Consider the following 27,786-nt stretch of genomic DNA (forward strand, 5'->3'; position numbering starts at 1 on the left):
TTGTAACCCCAGGTATTTGTGACTTTGGGTATCAGATTGGGAGTTCAAGCATCAAAAGGGCCCAAATACCAACTTTGACAACAAAAGCAAGTAGCAGTTGTGGTAATAAGGATAGATTTTAGAACAGAACACATAGTTGTATGGTGGAAATTACTACCAGCTGAGCCTGCTTGAGAGTTCTCCTTTTGCCAGAACTTAATGGCCCTGCAGTTGCAGAAATTTTCTCTGGACAACTGAAACCCTAGTTTCAATGCTACATGAAACTGATGGCCACTGATGGGTCTAATTCTACTTATCTCAGTGAGTAACATACATCTTAATATTTAGGGTCCCAAAGTGGATTCCAAACATCTCTGGGCAGGACAAGTTCTATGCTTTGCAAAATTGTCTTTTGTCTGTTGGCCACTTCATGTGTTCCTTCTGTGGCACATCTCCTTAATATGTTTGCAATAACTAGTATCTCTTTGTGGTGGTTCCCTGTCTTAGTTACTAGAAGTTACACAGCAATCTGGCTGGAGATGAAATTAAACTCTAAATTTATAGATAGCACATTGTTTTTGAGGATCTCATGTCTATTTTTAAGGAGTAAAAGATGCTAGGTTAAAAAATAACTCACAGGTAAGCACAAATAGAAAGCAAATGGCAAAAAATAAAGTACATTTCTAAGGCTGCGTGCCTTTTGAATGAGATAATAGAACACATTGTGGTTTTGTAGGTGTATTTCTGAGTGAAGTGCCAGATTCATGGAATCTTGAAGGAACTGACCAAGTATGGAGATGGCCTTTGGGCTTTTCTTTGTCAGTAATTGTCCTCATGACTTGTATTGGATGTCTTTTTAAATATGCTATTTTAAAATTTCATGGTAATGCCTTTCTACTCTGCCTAATGTGTTAATTTGGGTAATTCCCTTCTCAATCTTCCACAGTGATATGCTGGTATTTTTGCACATAGCCTATATGATCCTCTGTAACTGTTTTTTAAAATGTTTATTTATTGAGAGAGAAGGACACACACACACACACACAGAGAGAGAGAGAGAGAGAGAGAGAGAGAGAGAGAGAATCTTCCATCCACTGGTTCATTCCCCAAATGGCCCCAAAGGCCAGGACTGGGCCAGGCCAAAGCCAGGAGCCAGGAACTCCATCCAGGTCTCCCATGTGGGTGGCAAGAAGGACTCAGTCACTTGAGCCATTAACCACTGCTTCTCAAGGTGCATACTACTAGAAAGTTGGGGTGGAGCCAGGACTTAAACCTAGGCACTCCAATATGAGATGCTGGAATCTCAAAAAGCACCCTAACCACCATGCAAATGCCTGTCCCTTTTTGAATATTTTCTGTGAACAGTTGGTTAAATCCAAGGATGTGGAAACTATAGACACAGAGGGCCAGCTGTATTGTGCCTACCCACATCCACCAACCAGCTCTCTGCAGAACACTATGCCAAGTATCATAGATCTCTCTTAGCAACTTAAGAGCTAGGATCACAGAACTTTAACAAAATAACCTTTAACCTTATTTTTGTGACTGATGCAAATGTCATGAAATATTTGAGACTACTCGTTCCTTCAAAAGAACCAATTAACATGGCTAATTTTTATTTAGAATAAACTCTTTCATTCAGCTCTTTTCATCTCTACTATGGTGAGAAAGTCTAAGATTTAATATAGAGAAAATAATAGCTTGCTTATTCCAAGCAATTGGGGAGATACTGGATGAGGGTTGGGAGCTAAGACAAGATTTATATTTTGGAAGGGAGAGAATGGATGAATAAATACAGTCTTTATAAAAATTAAAACAGATTACAAGTTGCTTTTTGAATATTCCAGAGAATTTGTAGGGCTGAAAAAAAACAGAATTTAGAACAAATCCAATATGCAGCACTTCTGACTTGACAGTCATTGTCCTTTCTTTGTTTCCATAGCTCTTTAGAGAAAGAAATATAGAAGACTTGATATTATATCTTGCTGTAGCATAGTTACAAGCACTTTTGTTTTATTTTGTTTACATGGCCTTTTAATACATATTCCTGGTTTGGCAAAATGTTAACTGGAAACAATTTCAAACTTCTTCAGCTTAGATTTGTTGAGCCTGAGGTTGGGATTTCTTCACAAATACTGATGGCTTTTTCTTTTCTTAAAATAATAGAATTTAAAAAAAAAAAAGAAGGGAAGAATTGTGTAAAGAGAGCAATGTATTTTGTTTGGCCTCACTAAAATACCACTTGGCTCCAACCAGCCCATATTTCCTGACACTGGCTATGCCCTGAAGCAGTGAAAGGATAGAATTTTTTAAAATGAGATTTGAGTTTGTACACTTGCATTCCTTTTCAGTTTTTCATTGTTGGTCTTAGTTGGCCCCGCACTAAAAGGCTTGGTGAATGTCTTTAATGAGACTTAACAGGAGGGAATTGCTGTTGTTTAAAATTTGTTTTGTTGGTGGCTCATGTGACAAGGATCTGTTTTTGCTTTTTTCATCTCAGGTACGTCTTCAACACACTCTATCCAGACAGTTAATACATGCTAAATACTTTCATAAATAATGGCAGGTTATTCAAAAAGTACAACATAAAAGTGACCCAAATTGAAGATCATTCTACTTTTTACTTGTTGAACATTATGATTAGTGGTGCATTGAGCCTGTGTTTATAAAGTAAATTGAAATTATGTTATTGTAAAAATTAAAGGAAAAGAAGGAGAGGGGATTGAGGGAGGGAGGAATAGTTATCTTCTTAGAATTGTATCTATGAAAAACATGAAATCTGTTATTTTTATATTAATAATTTTTTTTAAAAAAAGTATCAGGTCAGCTTCGTTACTGGCTTGCACTAGTTAGCATTTCCTGTGGGAAAGTGATCCACTTTCTTGACATAATTGATTGTGTGTCACAAATAGCAAACCTAGAATTTTCACAGTGATTTTTCTCTGCTCTCTTCGCTGTAAAATGGAACACATTTTTTTTTTTTTTTACAGCTCAGCTATGACCTGAGTAATCCCCTTTACATGAATAAAGCAGAGCACTAAGGAAATATCCAAGGTCACACAGTGGGCCCATGGCAGAGCCACACTCTCGCCAAGGAATTCCTTCCAGTGCTGTATTCTCTTAGCGCTCGAGCTGTGTGGTATGGATAGAGGTCTTCATGGAGTGTGGGGAACAATCCGGACTAGACTAAGTTACTGGAATTAAGACTTATTCTATGCATCTGCTCTCCCACAATATGGCGCTGGGAGAGGAGGAAACAGCTTCCGCACAGCTGCCTCCAGTTCAACCAATAAACTGTAGGACTTGCTCCTGATTGGAGGAGAGCAGCGTACTCGGCGTGTGGGCAGCCGAGTTGGGATTGGCGGAGGAGGACTATAAAGGAGGAGAGAGACGGCATGCACCAGGAATATCTAAGGGGAACATCTAAGGGGAACGCCTGTGCAGCCCCCGAGAGAGCCGGCCGGCGGTATGCCGCTCCCCCGCGGAAGTGGGGAATGTGGCCAGGGGGAACTGCCCTTCCACGGAGGTGGAAGGGATAGTAGCCAACCCGGGAAGAACCAGCAGCAAACCCGGGGAGGGCCGAGCAGACAAAAGAACAGCGCAGGGTCCTGTGTTGTTCCTCCACGAAGACGGGGAGCGACAATGGAGAACTTTCTGCCCCAAGTACTTGGGATTTGATAAGCCTCTGTAAACATTATCTGCATTCCATTTGACTCTGAAACACAAGCCCCCATGCCAGGTCATGTTTCCAGCAGGTTAGCGAGGGGAATGGTGCAGAGTGTGTGAAATATGCTGTCTGGGATCAGTAGTAGCAGTCTTTGCAGTGTTGAAATATGGTGATGGCCTCACCATATTTCAAGTGACTGTTAATGTCAGCCTCATTCAAGACAGACTTAAATGTTTTTCTAAAATCAAGTGCTGAACTCGTACAAGGCTTGAGAGGAGTAGAAGAACATAAAGAAAAGATGGTAGGCAGAAAGCAGAGTGGAAAAAAAGAAGAGACATGAGCAGAATGGGCGTGGGGTAGGGGTGGGAAGAGGTTAGTATTCTTCAGGCTTTGCAGTCAGACAGGAGGATGACTAGTTTCTACAACACACAGTATAGTTCCACCAGGCCAGCTTGAGTAGTTCCTACCATACATGTCTCCTAGCTTGGGAACTGTAACCCAGTGCATTAAAGGTGAACAATAAAAAGATACCATTATCAAATAATGAAAATCTTTCTTTATAGTGGTACATATTTCTGGCTTAAATTTTAGAGATTTCTTTCTTCTGCAGTGCAGAGACTTCATTGTTATCAGTTAGGATTTAACTTAGCCTTACTGTGATGGAACACCATACAAAATCTAAAACACGCAATTGTGTTCTCTCACATAGAGAAGTTCAGAAGTGAACAAGTAAGGGTTTATTAGGCGGTTCATCAAATTTCCAAAGCCCTTTGCTCCTTCTCACTTTTCACTCAGCCATCCTTCTTTTTTTTTTTTTGACAGGCAGAGTGGACAGTGAGAGAGAGAGAGAGAGAGAGACAGAGAGTAAGGTCTTCCTTTTTGCCATTGGTTCACCCTCCAATCAGCCACATCGCGCTGATCCAAAGGCAGGAGCCAGGTGCTTCTCCTGGTCTCCCATGCAGGTGCAGGGCCCAAGGACTTGGGCCATCCTCCACTGCACTCCCTGGCCACAGCAGAGAGCTGGCCTGGAAGAGGGGCAACCGGGACAAAATCCGGTGCCCCGACTGGGACTAGAACCCGGTGTGCCAGCGCTGCAAGGCGGAGGATTAGCCTAGTGAGCCGCAGCGCCGGCCCCTCAGCCATCCTTCATTTCCATGGCTGCATGTGGCTGCCAGAGCTCCAGCTAGTACATCTGTATGTGAGGGAGGAAGAAAAAAGGAGGTCTCAACTTGTTCTCTGTAATGAGAAATTCTCAGAAGTGTGATGTCTCATTGGCCAGAACTTAGTCTTGGCCATACATACCTACATGGAAACCTGGAAAGTGTAGTTTTCACTAGTTCTTTTATTTTTTTAGACTGGTTTATGGGCTGTAGCGAGGAACATTGTGATCCTTAAAAAATGTTTTATAATTGGAAACTATTATTAATAATAAGCTATACCTCACATTTGAGGAGTCACAGGCATTGTGTTAAAAATGTATATGAACCATCTTATTTAGCCTTTAACTTAACTTAGGATATCATCCTCATTTAATAGAAAAGAAACTGAGGTTTAAAACATTTAATTAGTTTGTAGGTAGGACTAGAGCTCAGAACCAGACCCATCTTTTTCCAGTTCCTAAATATTTAATCATCAGTTTGCCTCCTACTTTTATAGTTAACCTGGTAGTTTATTCATATATACACTGGGTTTTAGTCTGGTTTGTATTCTTAGGGTCTTTGGCTTTCCACTCTTTTCACCTAAAACACACACACATACCCCTCATGTTTGTTTTTTTTTTTTTTTGTAAGTGTTTCTGTGCTTATGTAAAAACACATGAATTTCTTTTTTATTTTTAAAATATTTATTTATTTATTTGAAAGGCAGAGTCATAGAGAGGCAGAGGCAGAGAAAGAGAGAGATCTTCCATCCACGTGTTCACTTCGCAAATGGCCACAATAGCCAGAGCTGGGCTGATCCAAAGCCGGGAGCCACAATCTTCTTCTGGGTCCCTATGCAGGTGCAGAAGCCCAGGCACTTTGGGCCACTTTCCCCAGCTTTCCTAGGCACATCAGCAGGGAGGTGGATCAGAAGTGGAGCAGCCGGGACTCAAATCAGCGTCCATATGGGATGCAGACACTGCAGGCAGCAGCTTTACCTGCTATGCCACAGTGCCAGCCCCAAAGCACATGAATTTCTAATACTTGGTTAGTTAATGGTGAGTTGTCTCTTTATATTTCAGTCAGGAATCCTTACTGAGCACTCTCTTGCTCCTAGGGACAGCCCCCAAAGCGATTGGGGATAATAGGATGAATAAGAAATTGTCCTTCCCTTAAAGGCTTTTACAATATAATTCTTCAGAGAATAGACTTTAGACAGCCTCTTAACATCAAGTTAGGCTATGACACGGCATACAAATCACAATTAACCTAAATGTAGACACTCATTTGTCCTTCTAATTAAAAGTGCATCATTGTACTCTAATGGCCTTATAAAACATTCCTAAGAAATTAGGTACATAGGCAATGCTATTTTAGTACTACGTATATTTTTGCTTTAAATAATATGGTTTATATTTTAAAAATTTTAAAAAGCGTGTTAAGCATAATTTACATAAAGAGATTAATTATGGTACCTAACTAGGTAGTCACCATGTTCATATATGCAAAGCAATCCCTACACTAAGACCTTTTGAATAGTGACAGAAATAATGGACAAGTGTTGTAGAAGCTCGTGTGGCATGTGGGTGCAGGGCCTGTCGGTACAAGTATGTGTGGAGTTTATTGCTGGTATAGCTTTATGCAAATACTTGAAAAGAAAGATGTTTCACTTGATGGGTTAGAGAAGAAGGGGTATTACCCAAGACGCTAAGCTGATGACAAAAATCTCACACAGAACCTCCATTTCACTGAGTCTTTGTACCTGAAATTGGAAAAGAAGAGGAAGGTGTGGGAAAAATTCTTATCCTATTTTTCTGCTTTATTTTCTAGTGCATCTGTTGCTTAACCTTACGCTTATTTCTTTATGAAGCTGTCGTGGTTTTTTTTCTATCTGGGAGCTACCTACAGATTATTTTGCTCCATTTTTTTTTTTAAACAGGCAGAGTTAGACAGAGAGAGAGAGAGAGAGAGACAGAGAGAAAGGTCTTCCTTTTTCCGTTGTTTCATGCCCCAAATGGCCACTATGGCCGGTGAGCTGCAGCCGGCGCACTGTGCTGATCTGAAGCCAGGAGCTAGGTGCTTCCTCCTGGTCTCCCATGCAGGTGCAGGGCCCAAGCACTTGGGCCATCCTCCACTGCACTCCGGGCCACAGCAGAGAGCTGGACTAGAAGAGGAGCAGCCGGGACAGAACCCGGTGCCCTAACCGGGGCTAGAACCCGGGGTGCTCAGATTAACCTAGTGAGCTGCGGTGCCGGCCTGCTCCATGTTTTAATTATGTGTGTGAAGAAACATGTTTTTTCGTAACAGGAACATGGTTTTCTTAATAGGCATGTATATACCATATGCTTCTGGATTTTCCCAGATGTATTCATTCCTAGTTTTTTTTAAAAAGATTTATTTACTGAATATAATAAATTTAATTTGAAAGGCAAAGTTACAGGGAGGGGGATGTGGTGATGGTGGTGGTGGTCTTCCATCTGCTGATTCACTCCCCAAATGGTCGCAACAGCTGGAATGGGGCCAGGTCAAAGCTGTGAGACAGGAACTCTATCGGAGTCTCCCATGTGAGTGGAAGGAGCCCAAACACTTGGGCCATCATCCAGTGATTTCTCAGGCATATTAGCAGGGAGCTCGATTAGAAGTGGAAAAGCCAGGACTCAAACCATTGCCTGTAAAGGATGCCAGCCTGCAGGCAGTGGCTTAACCTGCTGTGCCGCAATGCTGGCCACCGTTCCTAGTCTTCTAAGGAACATTATAAACTGAGCTCCATTAGTCTGAAAAGTCAGTTTGCCTTGGCCTATGTTATTTGGCATGCATCATATGCCCTGACACTCGTTCTGTCAGCACCAAGTCTCCTGGTTTTCTTAACAGTCCCTTTCATTCTTGATGACCTAAGTAACTTTATCTGATTATGGAAAACATGGAATTTATAAATGTACTTGAGATAATGGGTTTCATTATTACCATGAGTGAATATTTTCTATGAAAATTTACAACATTTGTCTCTACACAGGTGTAGAGTTTTAGACCTAGACAAATGGAAGAACGTTTCTATATTCCATCTTCATTGGAATACCGGGATAGATGGTTTATGCTAATTCATGATCTCATGTTGCCAGGTTCTGCAGTACACATGAGCAACATAGTTTCCACCCTCCTAGCACACTGTGATGAGAAATATTTATTATGAATGAGGGATATGTATTTTTATAAGAAATCTTTAGCTCAGAGAACTTAAGTGACTTAATTCAAAGTCGGAGATGCGATGTGATGAGTTTGTACAGATGTCTAAAGGACAGCTAACTGGGCCTCCCAGGCATGAAAGGGATTTTTAGGGTCTTGAAAAATTGACCTAAGAATTGGGATTTTTTTCTGTAGATGATAGATAGCCATTAGGGCTTTGGATTAGGGTGGTGACGAAGTGTTTAGAAAGAGTTTTCTTTTAGCAAGGTACCTATAAGTGAATGAAGGTGGTAGATACGTGGAACAACTGAGGAACTACAAGTATGTATATGTGTAAGATAGAGCCCTTCCAAATCAAATGCAGTTCAGACTGGGAGAGGACAAACAGAGGGCACTACACTGGGAAAATGGGAAGGATTTAGTGGCTGACTGCATAGGAGAAGGAAGAGAAGCAAAAAGCAAGAGAAACTGATGATGCTCGAAGCTCTAATTGAGCTTCAAAATAATCATGGATGACAAGAGCATCAGTTAAAAGAAGCTTTACTGTCTGTTTTTATGGGGTTCTCCGAGACCATTTCCTTGATACTATCTTATAACACTATTTCCTAAAACCATAATGTCCCTTCTAACTCTCTTTATTCTAAACCCAATTTAAGTATGACTTTCTCTATTCTGATATGTCCTAATAAGGTAAGGGGAAATTGTCCAAGGGCAAGAACATGGAGCAAAGATTATTACTCAAAAGTGGGTCTGGAGTGAGCATTTGGTAAAACAGAACACTGGCTAGTACACTTGCATCCCTTATTGGAGTACCTGGGTTCAAGGTTCAAGTCCTGCTTCTTGCTTCCTGCTAATGTGCACCCTGGGAAGCAGAGGTGATGCGGGGGCGGGGGGCTGCCACCCACATGGGACACCCAGATTGAGTTCCTGGCTCCTGGCTTTTGCCTGGCCCACCCCCAACTGTCCCAGCGTTTGGGAAATGAACCAGCAGATGGGACCATTCTCCCTCCCTCCCCCCCACCCCAAGCCAAAGTGCATGCTAAATTTCTGGCAGAAAGTGGAACTTTTCCTGAATGTGTGATATAATAGATCAGCTATGTGTTTTAGCATGTAGAGACGGTTAATCATGTGGATTCGTCCTAGGCATTTTTTGTCGACCACAACTCCCGTACTACCACTTTCATTGACCCTCGGCTCCCACTTCAGAGCAGCAGACCCACGAGTGCGCTGGTTCATCGGCAACACCTGACAAGGCAACGCAGTCACAGTGCCGGTGAGGTGAGTCGCATGCGTTAGGGCCCGAGCTGTCGGTTGGTGTAAGTGCCTAAAATATGGTGGTTTATGGAATTGGCTTGACTTTTTATTATGTGCTTTGTTTTTCTGGTTTGATTTAGAGGGTGTAGTTCAGAGGCTGAAAAGCCCTGAGATATTGACAGGGCTTCTCTGAACATACCTATAACCTAAATTACACATTTAAAAGAGAGGATATATGAAGCAAGGTTGGTAGAATTAAAGATTTGGTTTAATTTGGAGAAAAGTAAGAAGGAATTAGTAATGACTGGAAGTTCAAGAGAAGATGCTGATAAGCCCTTTTGCACATCCAAGGAGAACCCCATACGAAGAAATGAAAGTTACAGTGGGATAAAAATTTGCTTAAATATGGGGAAGAAATTTTTAAGTTAGGTTTGCTAGATTACATTAAAATATTCAGCCAAGGCTGTGGGATTGTGGAATCCTCATTAGTATTCCTTTAAATTATTATTCATCTGAGAGTTGCCTGGAGAAAATTGGCTGAACTAAGAATTACTGTAATTTTACTGTGCTCTACTTTGTCATTTTGCAGTGACCCATGGTAACCACATGAGGGCCCTCTAATATCCTAACCAAAAGGACCAAAAAAATCTCACTTTTTCCTTCAGCAGCTTAAATTACTAGAAGGAATGTTTTAGGACAAATTTTCTCCCCTTTAATATGGGCTTATGCTTCAAGTGTATGTCATCATTGATGTACATTGTTTCTAAAAATTTCCTTAGATAAATAGAATTAAGATTCTTTTCTGGCATGCCTTTTCTATCTGTGTGTATGTCATATTTTCAATATTATATTGTAGGGCCAATATTTTTATAGCTTCTGTTAAAAGAAAAAATTATGAATGCAATAAATAACTGGATTTGGTTCATCAAAATTCCACTCTTGGAATTTCCCTTCATAATTTACATGCTTGCTCTAATGCCTCATGTGCTTGCTGGTTTTAAGTGTAGACACAGAAGAATATACATGAGAAGCTCATATAAAAATGATATATAAATCTTTTGCGGGATGAGGTATGTACAAAAAATATTTATGTTTTATGAGTAGCTAATAAATCTTTACCTTGCTCTCATATAAACCATTAGTGGTGAACTAGATGACGCTAGCAGCATTTGTCTTAAAAGCAGAACAAACCTTTGGACCTGTATGCAATATGTAGCATAATTATGACTGTCTGACTTCTCACATGGAGAGTGCACTTGAGCCACTTCCCTTATTGTGAGTTCATAATATGAGTCTGACTGTTCAGGCCAATCAAGACTGTTTTCCTAGGAAACATGCATAGGATAGTTAGATATACTTACTTTTTAAACCTTCTACCTTACAACTGGAATTGTTTTCATGGTCCAGCACTAGACTGTTGTGAGGGAGGGACCCTAAGGGGTCCGTTAAAATTTGAGTGAAGATTTCTCATCCTATTGATATTAACTGACCAGTAGAACAGAAGTAACTCCCTCAGGATGCAGCGTTCAGCCATGGTGTTGCTAAACCTTTGCAGGCACATCTTTTCTGATGCAGCTGTTGGAAGTGTGCACATCCTTACCACAATCTGATTCCACAAGTGAGGTCTCGAGAAGACCTCTGGCTGTTCTCAGAAATGAAAACACATGGCAGCCTACTGACAGGAGGGAAAGTACATCTCAGCATATTGAGGTCATAAATTTTCTGACTGACTGATAGTGTGTAGTTAATGATTGAATCCCCCCAGAGAGTGACTCTAAGCTACTAACTCAAAACAAGCAAGGTGAGAAAACTCCTACTTGTATATCTGAGTCTTTCCATCCTCCATCTCCTACTCATTCAGCCCATCCTCTGGTCAGTAGAAATCTTGATATCTTTCCCATACAACACATTAACGCTTACCAAACACCTACTCCGTGTGTTCGACATGGTGGTTGATGTTGTAGGGGGCACAAATAAATAACATGTGTTTCCTTAATTGAGAGAGAATCTGTAAAATCATAATACAAATGAATAAACATGAGTGAAAAATGCTTTATAAACTTTTATAATAGTTGAGAAGGAAAAGTGTGTCTTTACCCTTTTAGATAATGATAGATTTTTTTCTTTCTCTTTCTGCCTTTACTAAAGTATAATTGATAAATAATAAAAACTATTAATAATTACAACTACTTTAGAAATACACATCAAGCATAGCAAAAGCTCTGAGGAGATTCATTTGACTAGATCTCAAAGGGAAGAGAAGTCTTCGTTGAGTAGGGACTGTTTGAACCAGGCTTTGAAGAATGGGTAAGAGCATTCTTGAAGGATAAGCAAGCAGCAAAGGGTGGGGAAGATATTTCTTGTGTTAGATCTTTAGAAAAATCCTCAGCCAACGGCTAACTGATGTAGTATGATAAAATGGTTGTGAAGGTTTCAGTGGGTGGGAATACAAGCTCTATTTTAAAAATATCAATATATCAATCTATGTTATTTTTCCTTTTGTTCTCTGCTTTTTCTACTGTTCTACTGTTGTCTTAAAAGACCTCTAGTATTTGGGGGGAAATGCTAAGGCAAAGCTAGACCAGTGTTAGAGCTTTCTACTAACACTATTAATGGGTATACTTAGCTATCTGCTTTTGTGTATGAGTTTCTAAATCTATAATAAGTACAATAAATAATTCAGGTTAGGGCAACCCAATTTAGCTCCTCCACACCTGCTGCTGTTAGCTCCCTGTTGTGGGAGGCTCAAACCAGAAAGAGCTGTTGTGCCAGGTGCTCTAATAGGCATGTAAAATTGCTTCTAAGGAGATGATACATTAACTCAGAACCCCACAGGAAGATTGCTGCTCTTCATCCCTCCTCTGCTGAGACAGGGAATTCTCTGGCCTGCCTTGGCCAATGGAAGGAACATCTTGGCTCTGTCCCAATATATTTTGTACCACCCAGTTCTTCCCATTGACAGTATTGTTGCAGGTTGTGTTCTGTCAATGCAGAAGTTATTCCTGATCAACAGGTCTGCTATTTAGCTGCTGCATTCTTAGTAATCATAAGCATATTGAACTACTTCAGTGCTAAATAGCCACTATCCCACCTCCTTTTAAGGATATGGCTGTGCCATTCTTCTCTCTGTTCAGCTACTAAAGTGGGGCTTTCAAGGACTGAGAACCTTGTTTCAGCTCCACAGCTGGCAGCTGTTCCAGTCCTTTGGTATTTCACCATGCTCATTGTTAAGTACTTGGAACAATTTGGTTGAGATTGCTGATAGAAAGCTCTCTAGCTCTGAGCACAGAACATAAATGATGCTTGTGTTTGCAGGTAGGAGAAGATTCTCGACATGCAGGACCACCAGTTCTTCCCAGGCCATCCAGTACATTCAATACAGTCAGCAGGCCACAGTACCAGGACATGGTTCCAGTGGGTATGTGACCCCTTTCCAGAAGCTTTTGTGCTTTCATGTCAGAGGAAACCACGTATACTGTGCAAATACTTCCTTGTTGTCCGCCTGCTACTTTTGATGTGCATTCAGAAATTGCCTCGTTATCCTTAAGAAATTTAGAGCAAATCCTGGAGACTTAAATCTCCAAGGGCTTTGTCTTGCAAAATTCTATAGGAGGAGATTTTAAAACTATTATTATTCTGCCATTTCTGAGAACTATTATATTGCTGAAGTTGAGGAAAACTGTTTATTTTGCAATCATTGTGAGGTAAGCATTTGGACAAGTGTATACTTGAGCTTTGAGACAGAATTTAGATGATGTGGGAATCTGTAATAGCCTCGCAAATTAAAAAAAACAATGATAGCATATTTTTTTTTTACTTGAGAGAATCAGAGAGGGAGATAGGACTCTCATCTACTAATTCACTCCCCAGTTGGACTAAGGCTGGAAACATCACATTATGCCTTCCAGAGTCTGCATTGCAGGAAGCTGGAATTGGGAGCAGGAGCCAGAAATTGAACCCAGGCATTCCAGTGTAGTATGCAGGCATCTTAATTGGTGTCTTATCTACTAGACAAAATATCTGCTTCAATAGCACATTCTTGAGATATTTTGTAGCAAATTGGAGGCATCAAGAGCCTAAAAAAGAGAAAGTTAAAAATAAATCAATGCAGGCATATAGTAGAAAACAACTTGAATAGTTATTAAAATAATAAGGTTTGGGACCAGCATCATAGCATAGCAGGTAAAACTGTAGCCTACAACACTGGCATTCCATATTGGTGCTGGTTCAAGTCCTGGCTATTCCACTTCCAATCCAGCTCCCTGCTAATGGCCTGGGAAGAGTGGTGAAAGAGTGCTTAAGTGTTTGGGCGCCTGCTGCCCAATGTGGGATAAAGCTCTAAACTTAGGCCTGGCTCAGCCCTGGCCATTGCAAACACTTGGGGAGTGAACCAGCAGATGGAAGATCTTTCTCTCTCTCTGTAACTCTGACTTTCAAATAAATAACTCAGTCTTTTTAAAAAATTTGTTAAATGATAAGGTTTAAGTAAATCAGTGATTTTCAATTATAGAACCTCTAAGGCAGGTGGGGTAGACAGGTGGATAGAGGAATGTACAAGTTCTTCTCTACAGCTTAAATTAGAGAAATTCTCTATTTGTTTGCTTCTGCTTTAAATTTTTTAATTAAAAAAATTTATCTTGAAGTATAATGGCCATGACATAAAGAAGTTTGACAACTACTGATAGGAAGAAATCTAGGGTCAAAGTCTAGCAGTTTGTGTTTTATGATATCACTATTAACACAATACTAAATATTGCATGTAGAATTTTAAAATACTATACAATTTTTGCTTAAAATTTATCAAGTCTCTGCTCTTGGGTAGAATATAAACTTCAATTCAATTACAAAAGTGTCTCCATTATTCATGTGTTATGAAATGTTAATTTAGAGAAACTCTGAGTTAGCAGTGGGATTCCATTTTAGCAGATAGTATCTATTAAAACGTCTTTTTCATATTTCATTAAAATATATATAGATAGTGTGATGTAGCTAAAATTTGAGTTGATACATAAATACTGAAGCATACTTTTGTTTAATTGCTTGTTATTTTTAGGAAAGCATATTTCTTAGTTATAGTTATAAACAAAATTGTTGACTGCACCAGGATCTCTCTTGTTTGAGAATCAATCTGTTTTCTGTGAATTTGTGCCTCCTTCCGATTATTAATAAGTATAACCAAACTGAATCATTTTAAAAATTATTTTCTTGACAAGAGCAATATTAATAGGTCCTTAGTAAACTTTAATTAGCTATTTTTAAATTTTTTCATCCAGACTTGACTACGATATAGTGGTTATTTTAAAAACATATTTTGTACATGGTTGATGATGATGATACTTATAACTGTTGATATTGTTGGTTTGGTGAAGAACTATTTGGGGCTTAATGTTATTTATTTCCACATAGAGTTTGGGAGTGCTCTGTCTTCTGCATTTTAGTCATAGCTGTCAGTGGCAACTATTATAGTTTGACAACTCTGGTTCTGACTCATAACCTCTGTCTGGCTGATACTCAATCAGAAGTTTGACCAGAAGATGGTTTTCTACTTCTGACTTACCATTTGTTGTAAGGTTGATCCTGGTAAGCTTAAAGTGATCAATGTCAGCAGTATTCCTGGTGAACTAAATATCATAAATATGGGGCTGATCAAATGGGTTTAATAAAAATATGTAAGTAGTGTCTGTTATTGTAGCATAGTGAATAAAGCGGCCTGCCTGTGATGCTGGCATCCCATGTGGGCATGGGTTTGTGTCCCAGCCGCTCCACTTCTGATTCAGCTCCCTGCTAATGGCCTGGGGAAAGCAGTAGCAGAAGACCCAACCATCTGGGCCCCTGCCACCCACATGGGAGAACTGGAAGAAGCTCCTGGCTCCTGGCTTCTGCTTGAACCAGCCATGTCCATTGTAGCCATTTGGGGAGTGAACCAGCAGATGGAAGATCTCTCTATAAATCTGACTTTCAAATAAATAAAATTTTGTTAAAAAATGCTTAATAAACCATTTCCACCAGATGTTTTCTAATAATCAGATAATAGGTTAGATACAAATTAGAATGTAATATAGTAGTAGTTAAACTGTAGCTCTAAGCTGTGAGCTTGAATACAAGGAATATTTGTCCAAAAACCAGATTTTTAAAAGTTTGGATTCATAGCCAGAAAATAAATTACAAATTTTCTAAAAAAAGTTATCTTTTCTGATATTTTTCAGCTTATAATGACAAGATTGTTGCATTTCTTCGTCAACCCAATATCTTTGAAATTCTACAGGAGCGTCAACCTGATCTCACTAGGAATCACTCACTCAGGTAACTGTAATATTCACTTGCTTCAAGGTGCCTAAGTTTCAACCATTAAGTCTTAGTAACACTGATAATCACCTTGGGAATTCACTCTTTTTCTTCTAGCATTCTTTACAAAGGCATATTGTGCACAAGTATTCTGTGTCATCAACATCAAGTCATTGTAACACTGGCTTCTCTCTATTAAGTATAAGAGTTGAATAAGCTCAACCAAAACACCTAGAATTCTCTTTAAAGAAGGGATATGAAAAACAAACAAAAACGTATAGCCACAATGCATCATCGATGTGTAGATGTTCAGAGTATAATTAAAATAATGAGACACTATCCTTTTGAAATATAGCTTGAATAAACCAAAATAACAGAGTTTATTGAATTAAAATTGGTAAAGTCTTAGACTTGGTATTCACATTTTTACACACATATGCACGCACGCACACACACCCCACAGGGGAACACAAGTAGTAAGTCGGATCTTTAGTCCAACATTCCCTTGTATGAACCCTGTCTTCTAAACAACTCTTCAATGTACTGTGCTTGAAGCCAGGTTTTATTTTCTTGAAGACAGGCTGCTCCTCTTCTCTGGCAAGTTTCCTCATCTAAATTTAACAAGAGAGATCTTTCTTGTAAAGCCTAGTGCAAGTTCCCCCTCCTTGAAATCTTTCAACTCTGCTATGGACTCTCACTCATGATCTGGCATAGACTGTCTCAATTTCAGTGTGCTAGGCATCAATAGGTGTGGAAAAAGGAGTTTCTGCTGAAAATATTACATAACCCATTTGGTCTGCATGTTACCTGTACAGGCGTAAATATATTTTCCCAATGGTACCCTCCTGGCCCACAGCAGTGTTTATCAAACACTGGTTCATTTGTGCCAAAGTGAGCTTTATAAAATTCAAAATTCCAAGCCTCACCCCTTCTATCTCTTCTCTCTTCTCTGAATTTATACCATTATCTTCCCACACCTTGGCTGGAAATATAATTCAGGAAGTCTGGATAGAGGCCAAGCATTATTTTCTTAAAATCTCTCCATGTAATTCTCATGGCACAGCCAGGTGTAATCACCTCTGGTCTAGACACTAATTTGATGATTAATCATGTAGTGTATCAAAGTGTGCTTTGTACTCTTTTGACTATTCAACTTCCATGCTTTGATATTTCAAATCCTTATGCTTTCTTTTCGAGTATATTTTAAAATCCTTATGAATAGGGATCTGGTCCAACTCATCGATTCTCTACTGCTCAAACACCTAAAATAGCACTTTGCAATTAGTGACTGTATATATTTATTTGTTGATGGAAAATAAACTACCAGGACAGCACTATGGTGCAGAGGGTAAACCTGCCACCTTCAATGCCAGCTTCCTATATGTGCACTGGTTCGAATCCCAGCTGCTCCACTTCCAATCCAGCTCTCTGCTAAGGCCTGGGAAAGCAGTAGAAGATGGCCCAAGTCCTTGGGCCCCTGAACCCATGTGGGAGACCTGGAAGAAGCTCCTGGCTCCTGGCTTCAGATTGGCCCAGCTCCAGCTGTTGCAGCCATCTGGGGAGTGAACCAGAGGATGAAACACCTCTCTCTTTCTCTCTGCCTCTGCCTCTCTGTAACTCTGCCTTTCAAATAAATAAATATTTAAAAATAAATTAATTAACAAATAACTCTTGCAATGTTCTCAGTTTATTATGTCTTTAAGATTGTCATTAACTTCTAAAATTTCCAAAGGCTTTCAAATATGACACTACAAGGGTTGCTTACATTACAGAAATCACAGTTTCACAGGGTTAACATCTAACTCAAGTTTTAGTGCTTTCCCCAGCATAAGCATGCTCCTCTCAGTCACAAAAAGATTATAGAAAATTATCCAAGTATGAATTTTGTGTGTTTGTTTTTAATGGCATCCACTCAGTAATCCCTAGTCCACTAGAAAGTCTTGCGTAGGAAGTTTTAGTTAATAAAATTGTAGAAATGAGCTGTTCAGTGCTCTAATTAAAGATCTTAGAGATTCCAGATTTCAAATCAGGGCAAACAAAATTTCTCCTCTTTTGTTAAGCACAGGATAACAGCTCCAGATAGTACACACATACACACACACACACGAAGTTTTCCACTTACTCTCAGCACTAGCACTCCACATTATTGTTTAATGCAGTTAACACATCTTTAAATCGTCACCATTGGAGAAATTAGGTGATTGAGTCCACCTGACTGGGCACCTAACTTGATCATTACTCTTCATTGAGCTGTGGAAACCTGAAGAAATCCTGACAAAAGGCAAAGCTACTGACCGCAGTTGGCAACTTTTGTGTTTTTTTTTGTTTTGTTTTGTTTCTGCTTTTTCAGTCTAAATGTCTCCAATCTCGTGAGGATTGCTGAAGATTAATCTTCTAATATAGATCTCACATGGTAATTTCTTGCTAAGAAATTATTTCATAGGCTTTGAAATATGTTTCCACCTCTAACTTCTGAAAAGTTTACAGAATTTGACCATGGAAAGACTATGCAGCAGTAATAAGCAGAAGGAAGCAGGAGCTTAACCCAACGAGAGAATGCTGATCCTCTTACCCTGAGTGTGTATCACACTGCACTTTGATTTTTTGCAAAGTTTTTGGTAGTTAAGCATTTTGCTTATCATTAACAACATAAGAGGAAGTTCATATATATGAAAGAACATTCTGTTTCATATAATTAAAATTGCATTGTAATCAGTATTCTCACAAATGCAGAGAAACAGCTGGAGATATTTAATCTCACATTTTAATGATATTTCTGATAACAGATTTACGTGTGGCATAGAGATACTGGGTAATCTGTGTGTCAGAGGTTACTTTGGACCTGGGCAAGGGTCACCAATCCCATGGTAACTCTATATACGTTCTTCCTCATCTGTGGCACAGTCACTCAAGAGAAAGAACCGTGCTTATTTTCTCTATGAAATAAAGGGGAAATAAATGATATGACTTGAGAACCTCTGGGTTTTTCTTGTAATTCCTCCTAAAACAGAGAAGAATAAGCAATTTATTTAGTTTGTGTCTGTATATAGCTTTTTCTTCCATAAGAGTTCACATGTCTATCTTTCCCTGTGGAATGACTGTGATTTTCCATGCAATAGGACATGGCTTTTACTTTCAACGGCTGTATTTATATCACTGCTTTTTCCAACTTCATCTGTTGTGTAACTGTGAATGACACCAAGCTTTTCTTTTCTCCTTCTACATTTTAATCTTAGAAGAAACTTATTTTCCAAATGAGAAAAATCAGCATCAAAAGTGGGTAGCAACATGGGGCAGGCGTTGTGGTGCAATAGGTTAAACCACCACTTGTGATGCTGGCATCCCACATTGGAGTACTGGTTTGAGTCCTGCCTGCTTCCGCCTAGGAAGGCAGTGGAAAACGGCCCAAGTGCTTGAGTCCCTGCCCCCATGGGGAAGACCTGATGGAGTTCCTGTCTCCTGACCTTGGCGTGGCCCAGACCTGGCTGTTGTGGGCATTTGGGGAGTAAACCAGATAAAGGGTCTTTCTGTCGTTAACTCTCTCTGTGTCATTGAAAATAACTTTCAAATAAATAAGTAAATAAATAAATCAGAATTTGGTACTACCTCTAATGAGTAGTATTCCATTGGATTATTATATATTATTATATACTATCTTTGGTTCTCATTGGGAGTGTGATTACTCATACTAAAATGTTTATATACTGTGACATAGAAAATAAAAACTGAAACAGAATGTAGTAAATAGTGTATCTAAATGCAGAAAAACTTGTTAAAAGCAACCTTTAATAATAATTAAAAACAACCTCAAAATGATATAATACATGTGCATGCAATAAAATGTTTGGTTTTGGTGTTTATACAATATTGTGTTATGAAAAAGCATCTGATGTCATAACCTGAGTTGAAATCTGAGATTCCTCTCTCATTGTCCAGCCGTCTACTCTCGACCCCTCCCACTCTCCCCAGGCATTGATGATAATTATTCTGGGCACCAAGCTAACTCCCCTTTGAATGCTTTCTACACGGATTCCCTTGCCATGAGAATGAGATCTTTTTTCATCTGTGTAAATAAGACCATCCCACATTTTATGTTTTTAGTAAATTCAGTAACTTGAAAGTCAAGAAATTCTGAGCTATAAAAGGCAAATGGATGTGTCTTAGGATTCACCATTATGGTATTTTAAGAGTCCTGAAGTTTTATTGTAGTTTAATTTTGCTCCATCTTTTCTTGTTTAAAAATAATATTTACCCATTTTGGAATTATTAAACAATACAGACTTTTATGGAATAAAAATTTAAATAAAAATAAAAATTTCTGGGGCCATAAATGTGGTGCAGTGGATTAAGCTGCTGCCTATAACACTGGCATCCCATATAAATACCAGTTCCGGTCCTGACTATTCTTCTTCCAACCCAGCTCCCTGCTAATGCATCTGGGAAAGCAGCAGAAGATGGTCTAAGTACGTGGGCCCTTGCCACCCACATGGGAGACCCAGACAGAGTTGGAGGCTCCTGGCTTCGGCCTGGCACAGCCCTACCTGTTGCAGCCATTTGGTGAATGAACCAGTAGATGGAAGATCTCTCTTTCTCTAACTCTTCTTTCAAATAAACAAATGAATCTTTTAAAAAAATTTAAAAAGAGTTAAAAGTTTGCAAAAACTATCCTACATAAAACAAACCCCAGATTTCAAAATTTCTAACCTATTTCTCATCTAGCTTTATAGCAATTTTTTTCTATATTTAATATTGGGGTAGAAATAATTAATCTCAGTTAACATCTAACTGCTTAGTATAAATAGCATGAATTTACATCTGTGAGTCCTTATGCATTTTCCTGTTAAGATTTGCTCTCTCTCTCTCTCAGTCCTCTGATTTGTTTCTGCTCACTCAGATGTCTGGACCAACATGGCAATCTTTTGATCTTTTTTTGTACCAAATTTCAATAATGGGAAACCTAGATTGAGATTTTTCTATGGTTTTACATCAGGATAATAATAGAATTGTTAAGGATACTTGCTTAAAATAATGAATTCACACTACATAGTCAAAGCCAGTGGAATGATCTGGTTCCCGGGTATAACTCCCTGGGAGACCAGCAGTAATGGTCAGATAGTAGGTTTTGATCCTAAGAGCTCAAATGTGGGCCTTGACAGACCTGGGCTTGGATTCTCACCCTGAAATTATTCACTAGGTGACTGAATGTGGCATTTAACGACCTTCCAAGTTGTAACTGTCGTTTGTAAAGTGAAGATAGAAATTTCTAAGTTGTGGGATTTCTTTGAAGATTAAAAGGACATATATATATATAATGTGTATATATTATATGTATATATATATCAAGCACTTGCTATTGTGTAAGCATAGAAGGCATACCGTGAATTTTATATATATGTATATATATAATTATATTAGTAGTCCTCACTTATTCCTTGTACCATGAGACACAGTTTAAAGTAATTTGCCCCTAAACTTACTCTAATTCTCAAAATCCCTATTCCTGAGACCGACCATACCTGTAAGTGGAAACATGTGGTCCTGTGAATCTAATTGAACTGCAGCTAGGATCTCTTTCATTCCATGATTATCATCTGGGTGGAATATTTTTCTAAAGCTGTTTTTACACAGTTTTCTTTTTTTTTAAGATTTATTTATTTATTTGAAAGGCAGAATTAGAGAGGGATAGAGGCATAGACAGAGAGAGATAGAGATAGAGAGAGAGAGAGAGAGAGAGAGAGAGAGAGAGAGAGATTTTCTATCTGCTGGTTCACTCGTCAGATGGCCACAATGGCCAGAGCTGAGCTGATCCAAAGCCAGGAGCCAGGAGCCAGGAGCTTCTGGGTCTCCCATGCGGGTGCAGGGGCCCAAGAACCTGGGCCATCTTTTACTGTTTTCCCAGGCCTTAGCAGAAAGCTGGATTGGAAGTGGAGCAGCTGGGAACCGAACCGGTGCCCACATGGGATACCAGCACCACAGGCAGCGGTTTTATCAGCTATGCCATAGCACTGGTCCCTATACAGTTTTCGATGGGGAACTTTACTCTAAAGTCTTTTACATGTATGGTAAAACCAGACTTGATTAGTTCATGCCTAGACAGAAGACATCACAAGCAGTTAGTTTTATTTTAAATTAAAATTTTAATAATTGTATGTATTTATGGGGTACAGCATGATTATTTGATAAATATATGTAAAATGTGTGATGATCAAATCAAGTTAATTAGCACAGCCATCTCCTCCATCCTTTCTTTGTGCTGAGAATATTTAAAATCCTCTCCTCTTGCTATTATTTAAGTATCCATTAAATTACTGTTAACTGTAGTCACCCTGCTGTGACTTAGAAGTTCTAATGAGAGATTTGGGGTATTGTTCCCTGTTCTGTGACTTCTGCAAAAGGAACAATTGCCATTCATATTTTATTTAAACAGACATGTTAATTTCTAGATGTATACGTACTTTTGGTATATTCATGGATAGACTGCCATAACTACAGAACTATTAGTTTTAAAAATACTGATTAGTCAATTACTTAACATAAGAAGTCACCAAACAAGAATTCTAATAGCCAAAATTAGTTTACATACTTTTCAGAATAGCACAAACAAGTACTTGTTAAATTGTTTTCCTGTAAATATGGTTCCCTGATATAACTGAGAGGTTCCCAAATTGTAAATATTTTTATCCACTAGATATTTCTTCAAAATGTTTGCTTGCTGATAAAACAGGGTTTTCAAGTCTTTTCTCACATGAGGAATAAACATGTTTTAGTTGTATCTTTTTAGTTGTTAATCTTTGCTTTTTATTTTGCCATTTATTTTTGTTTCAGTTATCAAGAAAACAATGTGGTAAAATGTTGCCTTTTGTTGGTAGTTGGTCAGATATGGAGTCTCTGTGGACCAAAGCAAAATAATACTGAATCCAGCCTCTATGATTTCCCCAAACCCACAAGCATAATTAGTCCATTTCTAAAATCATAAGGAACACTGAGTATCGCTTAACATAGGATAAAATGCTCTTAATGAAATCAGTTTTTACATGTATTTATTATTAGTATTATAGTGAATCATCAATTATTAGTGAAACAGAAGTATTTCTTACAAAGAAAACAAAATAAGAATTCCCTCTGTTAGTATTTTTCTCTTTTTTTTCCTCTAGCAGCAGACTTAGATAGTAATGAAAACTCTCTTCAGAAAAACTGACATAGCATCAGTGTTGCTTAAATTAAAATTACCTTGTTTACTGCACATTGTCCTGCATACAAGTGGCTACTATTAACATTTCACATTGAATAAGTTATTACCCTCAGATTCTTTGGAGGAAGAGATACATTACACAGAAAACATTGTTTGTAAATCCATCATAATGCCAGTGTACTGGAGAACTGGATATGATATGTGTCTTACTTTTATAAATTACAGTGGAAATAGCATACACTTAAAATATTTAAAAATATCTGTGCTTTCCTACCATATTTATTGTCATATACTTGTATCCCAAATGTAGTATAAGCTATATGAAGTTAGTTTCTGCGTTTTGCTCATCTTTTTAATCCTAATAGGACTTCTCACATTGTTGCATGTAATGGATGTTTGATAAGCATTTATTAAGTGAATCAATTTCAGAGACCATATGTATAACTGAGAATTAATAATAACACTTTAAACTATTCCAGTGGGCAAGCAGCTATATTTCTGTTACTCAGAGTGACCTACATAAAGACACAGAATTCATCTTTTTAATGTAGCAGTTGATGTATCTTTGTATATTCTACTATGTATTTTATATCCCAAAAAATCATAGCAGTTATTTATTTTGATAGCTAAATTTCTCTAAAACATAGCATTATCTTGGGTATTGAGATGATTTTGAATAATGTTCAATTACATTAGGATTTGATTAATATTATGTTTTATTTTTGAATTAATTTGAGTACAATTAAATATTTACAATTGTCCTTTTTTCTTCTACAACTATATTTTCATGTCTTCAATCTTTTTACTTCTTGAAATAAATATTTCTTATTTTCTTTATGTAGTAACTGAATGCTTTTTGACAAAATGTTTCATGTTTTTGTTGTAGGTGGAATTTTTTTATTGATTGCCAAAATATAAGCAACTACCAAGTTTTTTTTTTTTTTAGTATTATTTTCCAGAGATTGGTACTTCAAGTTATTTTTTCCTTTGCCTTGATGTTTATGTTACTGTTTGGAAAATACTACCTTATCCCAATAATCCTTTTATGAGCTATGCAGCTGGTTTTCCCATTCCAAGTGTTTCATAGTAACTAATTTTTGTGGGTTTTTTGGTATGTATATTTTGTGTTTTTGTGTATGTATTTTTAAGAATAAAATAATAACATAATATATTTTAAAGTCCTGAGTATGTTTAAAATTGAAATTCTTGTTACCAAATTCAGAAAAAATTATCATAATTCATAAGAAAATGTGACCATCACTCTGTAGGTTAGCATTCCAGTATATTCCTAGGTCTTAATTCTTTAGAATAATGGACTTTGGGTTCCAACTGTGAGAATGGTAGATGCTTTTGTGTGAATTCCTCTTATGGAATACGAAATGGTTTTGTTTCCCAGTAGTGCTTCCTCCTCCACAGAGGATATGTTCCAAAATCCCCGGTGGATGCCCGAAATCATATGTAGCACCAAACCCTATATATGCTATGTATTTCCTATGTGTATATTCACCCATGGTAAAGTTTAATTTACAAATTAGGTCTGTAAGAGATTAACAACAATGATTAATAGTAAAATAGAACAATTATAACGATATATGATAGTAAAAGTTACTTAAAACATGAATTATTTATTTCTAGAAATTTCCACTTAATAATTTCAGACTATGGTTGACCATGGGGAATTGAAATCATGGAAGCAAAAAATGTAGATAAGGGAGGGCTATTTATGAATGTAGAACTTTATTTCATTTGGGAATAATGTTTCCCATTATCCACTGAATTATGAGACATGTAGACCGTTCATATGTATTATCTCTTTGATACAACATTGCTTCCATTTTATAGAAAGGTTATTATAGATCATAGAAATACTCAGTAAATATTCATGAAATAAGCTAAGATGAACAACATGATTAGAACAATTTGCTAACAACAGAAAACAGCAAAAGGATTTGGGTCACCAGAAATCTAGTTTGGCTTTCTTTTCAGTAGTTATGCTGATTGTTGAAGAATGAATACAGAATTAGGAGGCATTTCTAATAATATTCTCAGTAGTTTAAAATTTTTGTGTGCTTACTATACAGGCTCCAGGCTAGGTATTTTCTTTACCTTCTGTAATTATGCTGATTTTAAGATGAGGAAACAACCTAAGAGAATTAAGTAATTCTCTAAGTTCCTAGCAAGGGGATACTTTACATCCATTTATGACAAATTTTGCCCCTAGTCATGTGGGTAGTTCATTTCACTTCTAGGTATCTATAAGAATCACATGATCGCAATGGACTTGAATTTTCAAATGTAAGCTATATAGTGGGAAATGAAAGAAAAAACTTTCTACTTTTTGGTTCTGTCCATCAAGTCAGCCAGTGTCTTCTGACTGTAATAATCAGTATGAATGGTCAATGCTAATTTTCTTTTCTTGACATTTTACTGTTAGGGAAGTCAGGAGTACTTCTCTAAAACTTCCCTCAGGCGTTTTTAGAAACCTAAGTATTTGTGAATGTGTCACTGAACTGTGTCTGCAGAAACCCTGGTCTGCAATCCAGTGTTTTGCGGTTTAGAGCAAAACTGCTTCTGATTGTTCCTGAACCCGTGCTCCTCTTTAACTGCGCCAAAATGTTGGTCGGTTTCTGTGGGAATTCCAACCTTGAGACTTTGTTTATTGTCCTCAAATGATCTTCTGCCAGAGCTGATCTTCCAGAGGGAGGTGGAGGTGATGGGGGAAGTGGCTACAGAGGCCTAGATTTGTGAGAGTCCTGGGAGACTTTCCTGAGGTCATCACTATGCAGATTAGCATCTTGTTTTATCAGTTGGGAGTTTTCTCACCAAGGGAATGCTTCTGTGCCTTCTCTGGGTTTCCCTTAATAGTAGATTCTGTTTTAGTATATAATCTGACACCAGCTTCTGGATTTTTTTTTTTTTTTTTTTGGCTTCAGCAAAAAATGGTAGCAAGGCTGTTTATTCCAAATACCACTAAGGGAAATTTTTAGGAGCCAAACCTGTTATTTTGGCATTAGTTGGTCAGGTGCCTGACTTGCGTTTTAGGAAGCACTTATTGTGTGCACAGTACCATGCACTACTTGGTAGTTGAGGAGCACAAAGATAAAGGAGTAAGGATTTCTGCCATCAGGAAACTTGTATTTCAAAAGGAATGCACTTATGCTAACAGCTTTTGTGAACTATAGAATGAAAAAATATACAAAGTAAGTAAAAACTAAATACACTTATCTCATTTTAGTCTTTTTGAACATCAACATGAAAACACAAAAGCTTCTTGCAGAATTTGAGATTATGTCTGCAGATTACTGTTAGACAAGGACACCAGGTTGAGAAACACTGGTCTACAAAATATTGGGTAAACACCTAATAACAACAAGGGGTTCCTTTTTTTATTTTCTCAGAAAAGATTGGTGACACTTCAGATGTCTAGTGACTTTTCTCTCTTCCTCAGCCTTGATCTGCTCTGTGACAGTTGATAAAGGAATGCCTTCTTTGTTTCTATATGACACATTTAAATGACCAGAGGAGCGGGTATAAAGGGTAAATAGAGTTCAGTTAAATGAACAGACAGGTTAATATTTTCACATAGTACTAGAATTGCCAGTTGCCATTCTCGTCCACTGCACCACATGCTTCTTGACTAGGGATTTTGTTTTACTCTCTGATGGATTCCCAGTGTGTGGTCCCACGTCCAGCACTTAAGTGAGGACTCAGAAAATGTGTGCTGATGAATGAGCGAACAGTGGTATAAGAAAGTACCTGTAGCGTGAGGTACATCAGATAACATGTTCCAGTGTGGTTTCTGGAAGCATATGACCCATAGCTTGTCATTGTGATATATTAACTGGCCTGGTAGAAAACTAGTCTCCGCCTGCCTTCTGGTATGTTCTTGCATGAAAAATAAGATCAGTTGCTTTCACTGCCTAGTTGCTAGTATCTGAAAAGTGATGAAAAGTTTCCCAGTTGGCATACTTCCTCTGGCGCCTTCTCGCTTTCCTTTCCTCACTCTGTCATCCTTGTGACTCAGGGAGCTATGATGGTTTTCTTATTCACAGGAAGCCTAAAAGCCACTGTCCAGAGCATAATATCGTTACCATCGTTCAACCCATTGTGTTTAGCTCTAGTAAAGGGAGATGGGAGGGTGCTCAGCCTGTCTGTGGGTTTTGTTCTACTTGCCGGGATTCATCGAGATGTAGACTGAGAAAATAAACTGCCTATTTGTTGGAGATAGCTTTTGATTCTTCAAGCTCAAAGCATATTTTTATTGACCCTTGTAAGAGTACTTTTTGGTTCAGTTCATTTCTCTCCAAGATAATTTTGTGTCTTAATTTCAACATTTCAATCTCTTATCAAAAAAAAATTCTCCAGATAATGGGCCTTGTTTTCCATCATGTGCCTCAGGCATAGGATTCTAACACTTGGAAGAAAATATTTGGCCTGGTTCAAGCCTTCAAGCTGAAATATGCAAAAATATTATGCAAACTGATACTAGCTAGGAGAAAATAAAGACTAAAATGTTTATCATGCATTGTATAATGTATAGTTAAGGGCAAATTAATTGAGTTTTCTATACATTAGGGAAGTTTTCATCTGAACAATTAAACTTTGCCTTCTACCTCCTTGCTTTCAGACCAGTAAGTAACCTTAAGAAAATTCAGATTTTAGAAATATAAAATGCAGTGGGAATCGATGAAAAACAGCAAATGGAAAAGTAAAATGCTCTATAGATAAGAACTAAATCTGAATACATATTTACATTAGAGGTTGGTATTTACTTCAGAGTTCAGTAATTTGATTATTGTCTCCTTAGCACTCAGAATAAACTTGCATATTTGCTTTGGCCTTTCTGTTTCAATCAAATGAAATGGTTTCAGTACTGTAGATTTTTCCTCGTCTTATAAAAATTGATAGCCCTGCTTTGACATAGCATGATGTAAATAAGAGGAAACAGCTGGGGAATTTTTATGGAAATGATATTTATATAATTCATTGAAAATAGTAAGATGACAGTGACTCATAAAACAAAAAGAAAAATGAGTGTCATAATAGTAGAAGTAACATTGTGTTTATATATATGCACATGTATATAC

The 27,786-nt window shown here is 37.9% G+C and overlaps 1 protein-coding gene across 8 annotated transcripts in view; it reads left to right on the top strand.

Moving 5' to 3' along the window:
• Positions 1-27,786, top strand: part of HECW2 (HECT, C2 and WW domain containing E3 ubiquitin protein ligase 2) — a 452,881-nt gene that overhangs the window by 362,475 nt on the left and 62,620 nt on the right. For all 8 annotated transcript variants that reach the window (XM_089330142.1, XM_089330141.1, XM_051849332.3 and 5 more), the window contains 3 exons: positions 9,112-9,246; positions 12,538-12,640; positions 15,429-15,525. In XM_089330142.1, coding sequence (XP_089186268.1) covers positions 9,112-9,246; positions 12,538-12,640; positions 15,429-15,525 — 335 coding nt within the window. The remainder of the gene's footprint in view (positions 1-9,111; positions 9,247-12,537; positions 12,641-15,428; positions 15,526-27,786) is intronic.

This window comes from Oryctolagus cuniculus, chromosome 3, assembly GCF_051225735.1.
Source record: "Oryctolagus cuniculus isolate XC-2025 breed Fujian yellow rabbit chromosome 3, ASM5122573v1, whole genome shotgun sequence".
Classification (NCBI taxonomy): domain Eukaryota; kingdom Metazoa; phylum Chordata; class Mammalia; order Lagomorpha; family Leporidae; genus Oryctolagus; species Oryctolagus cuniculus.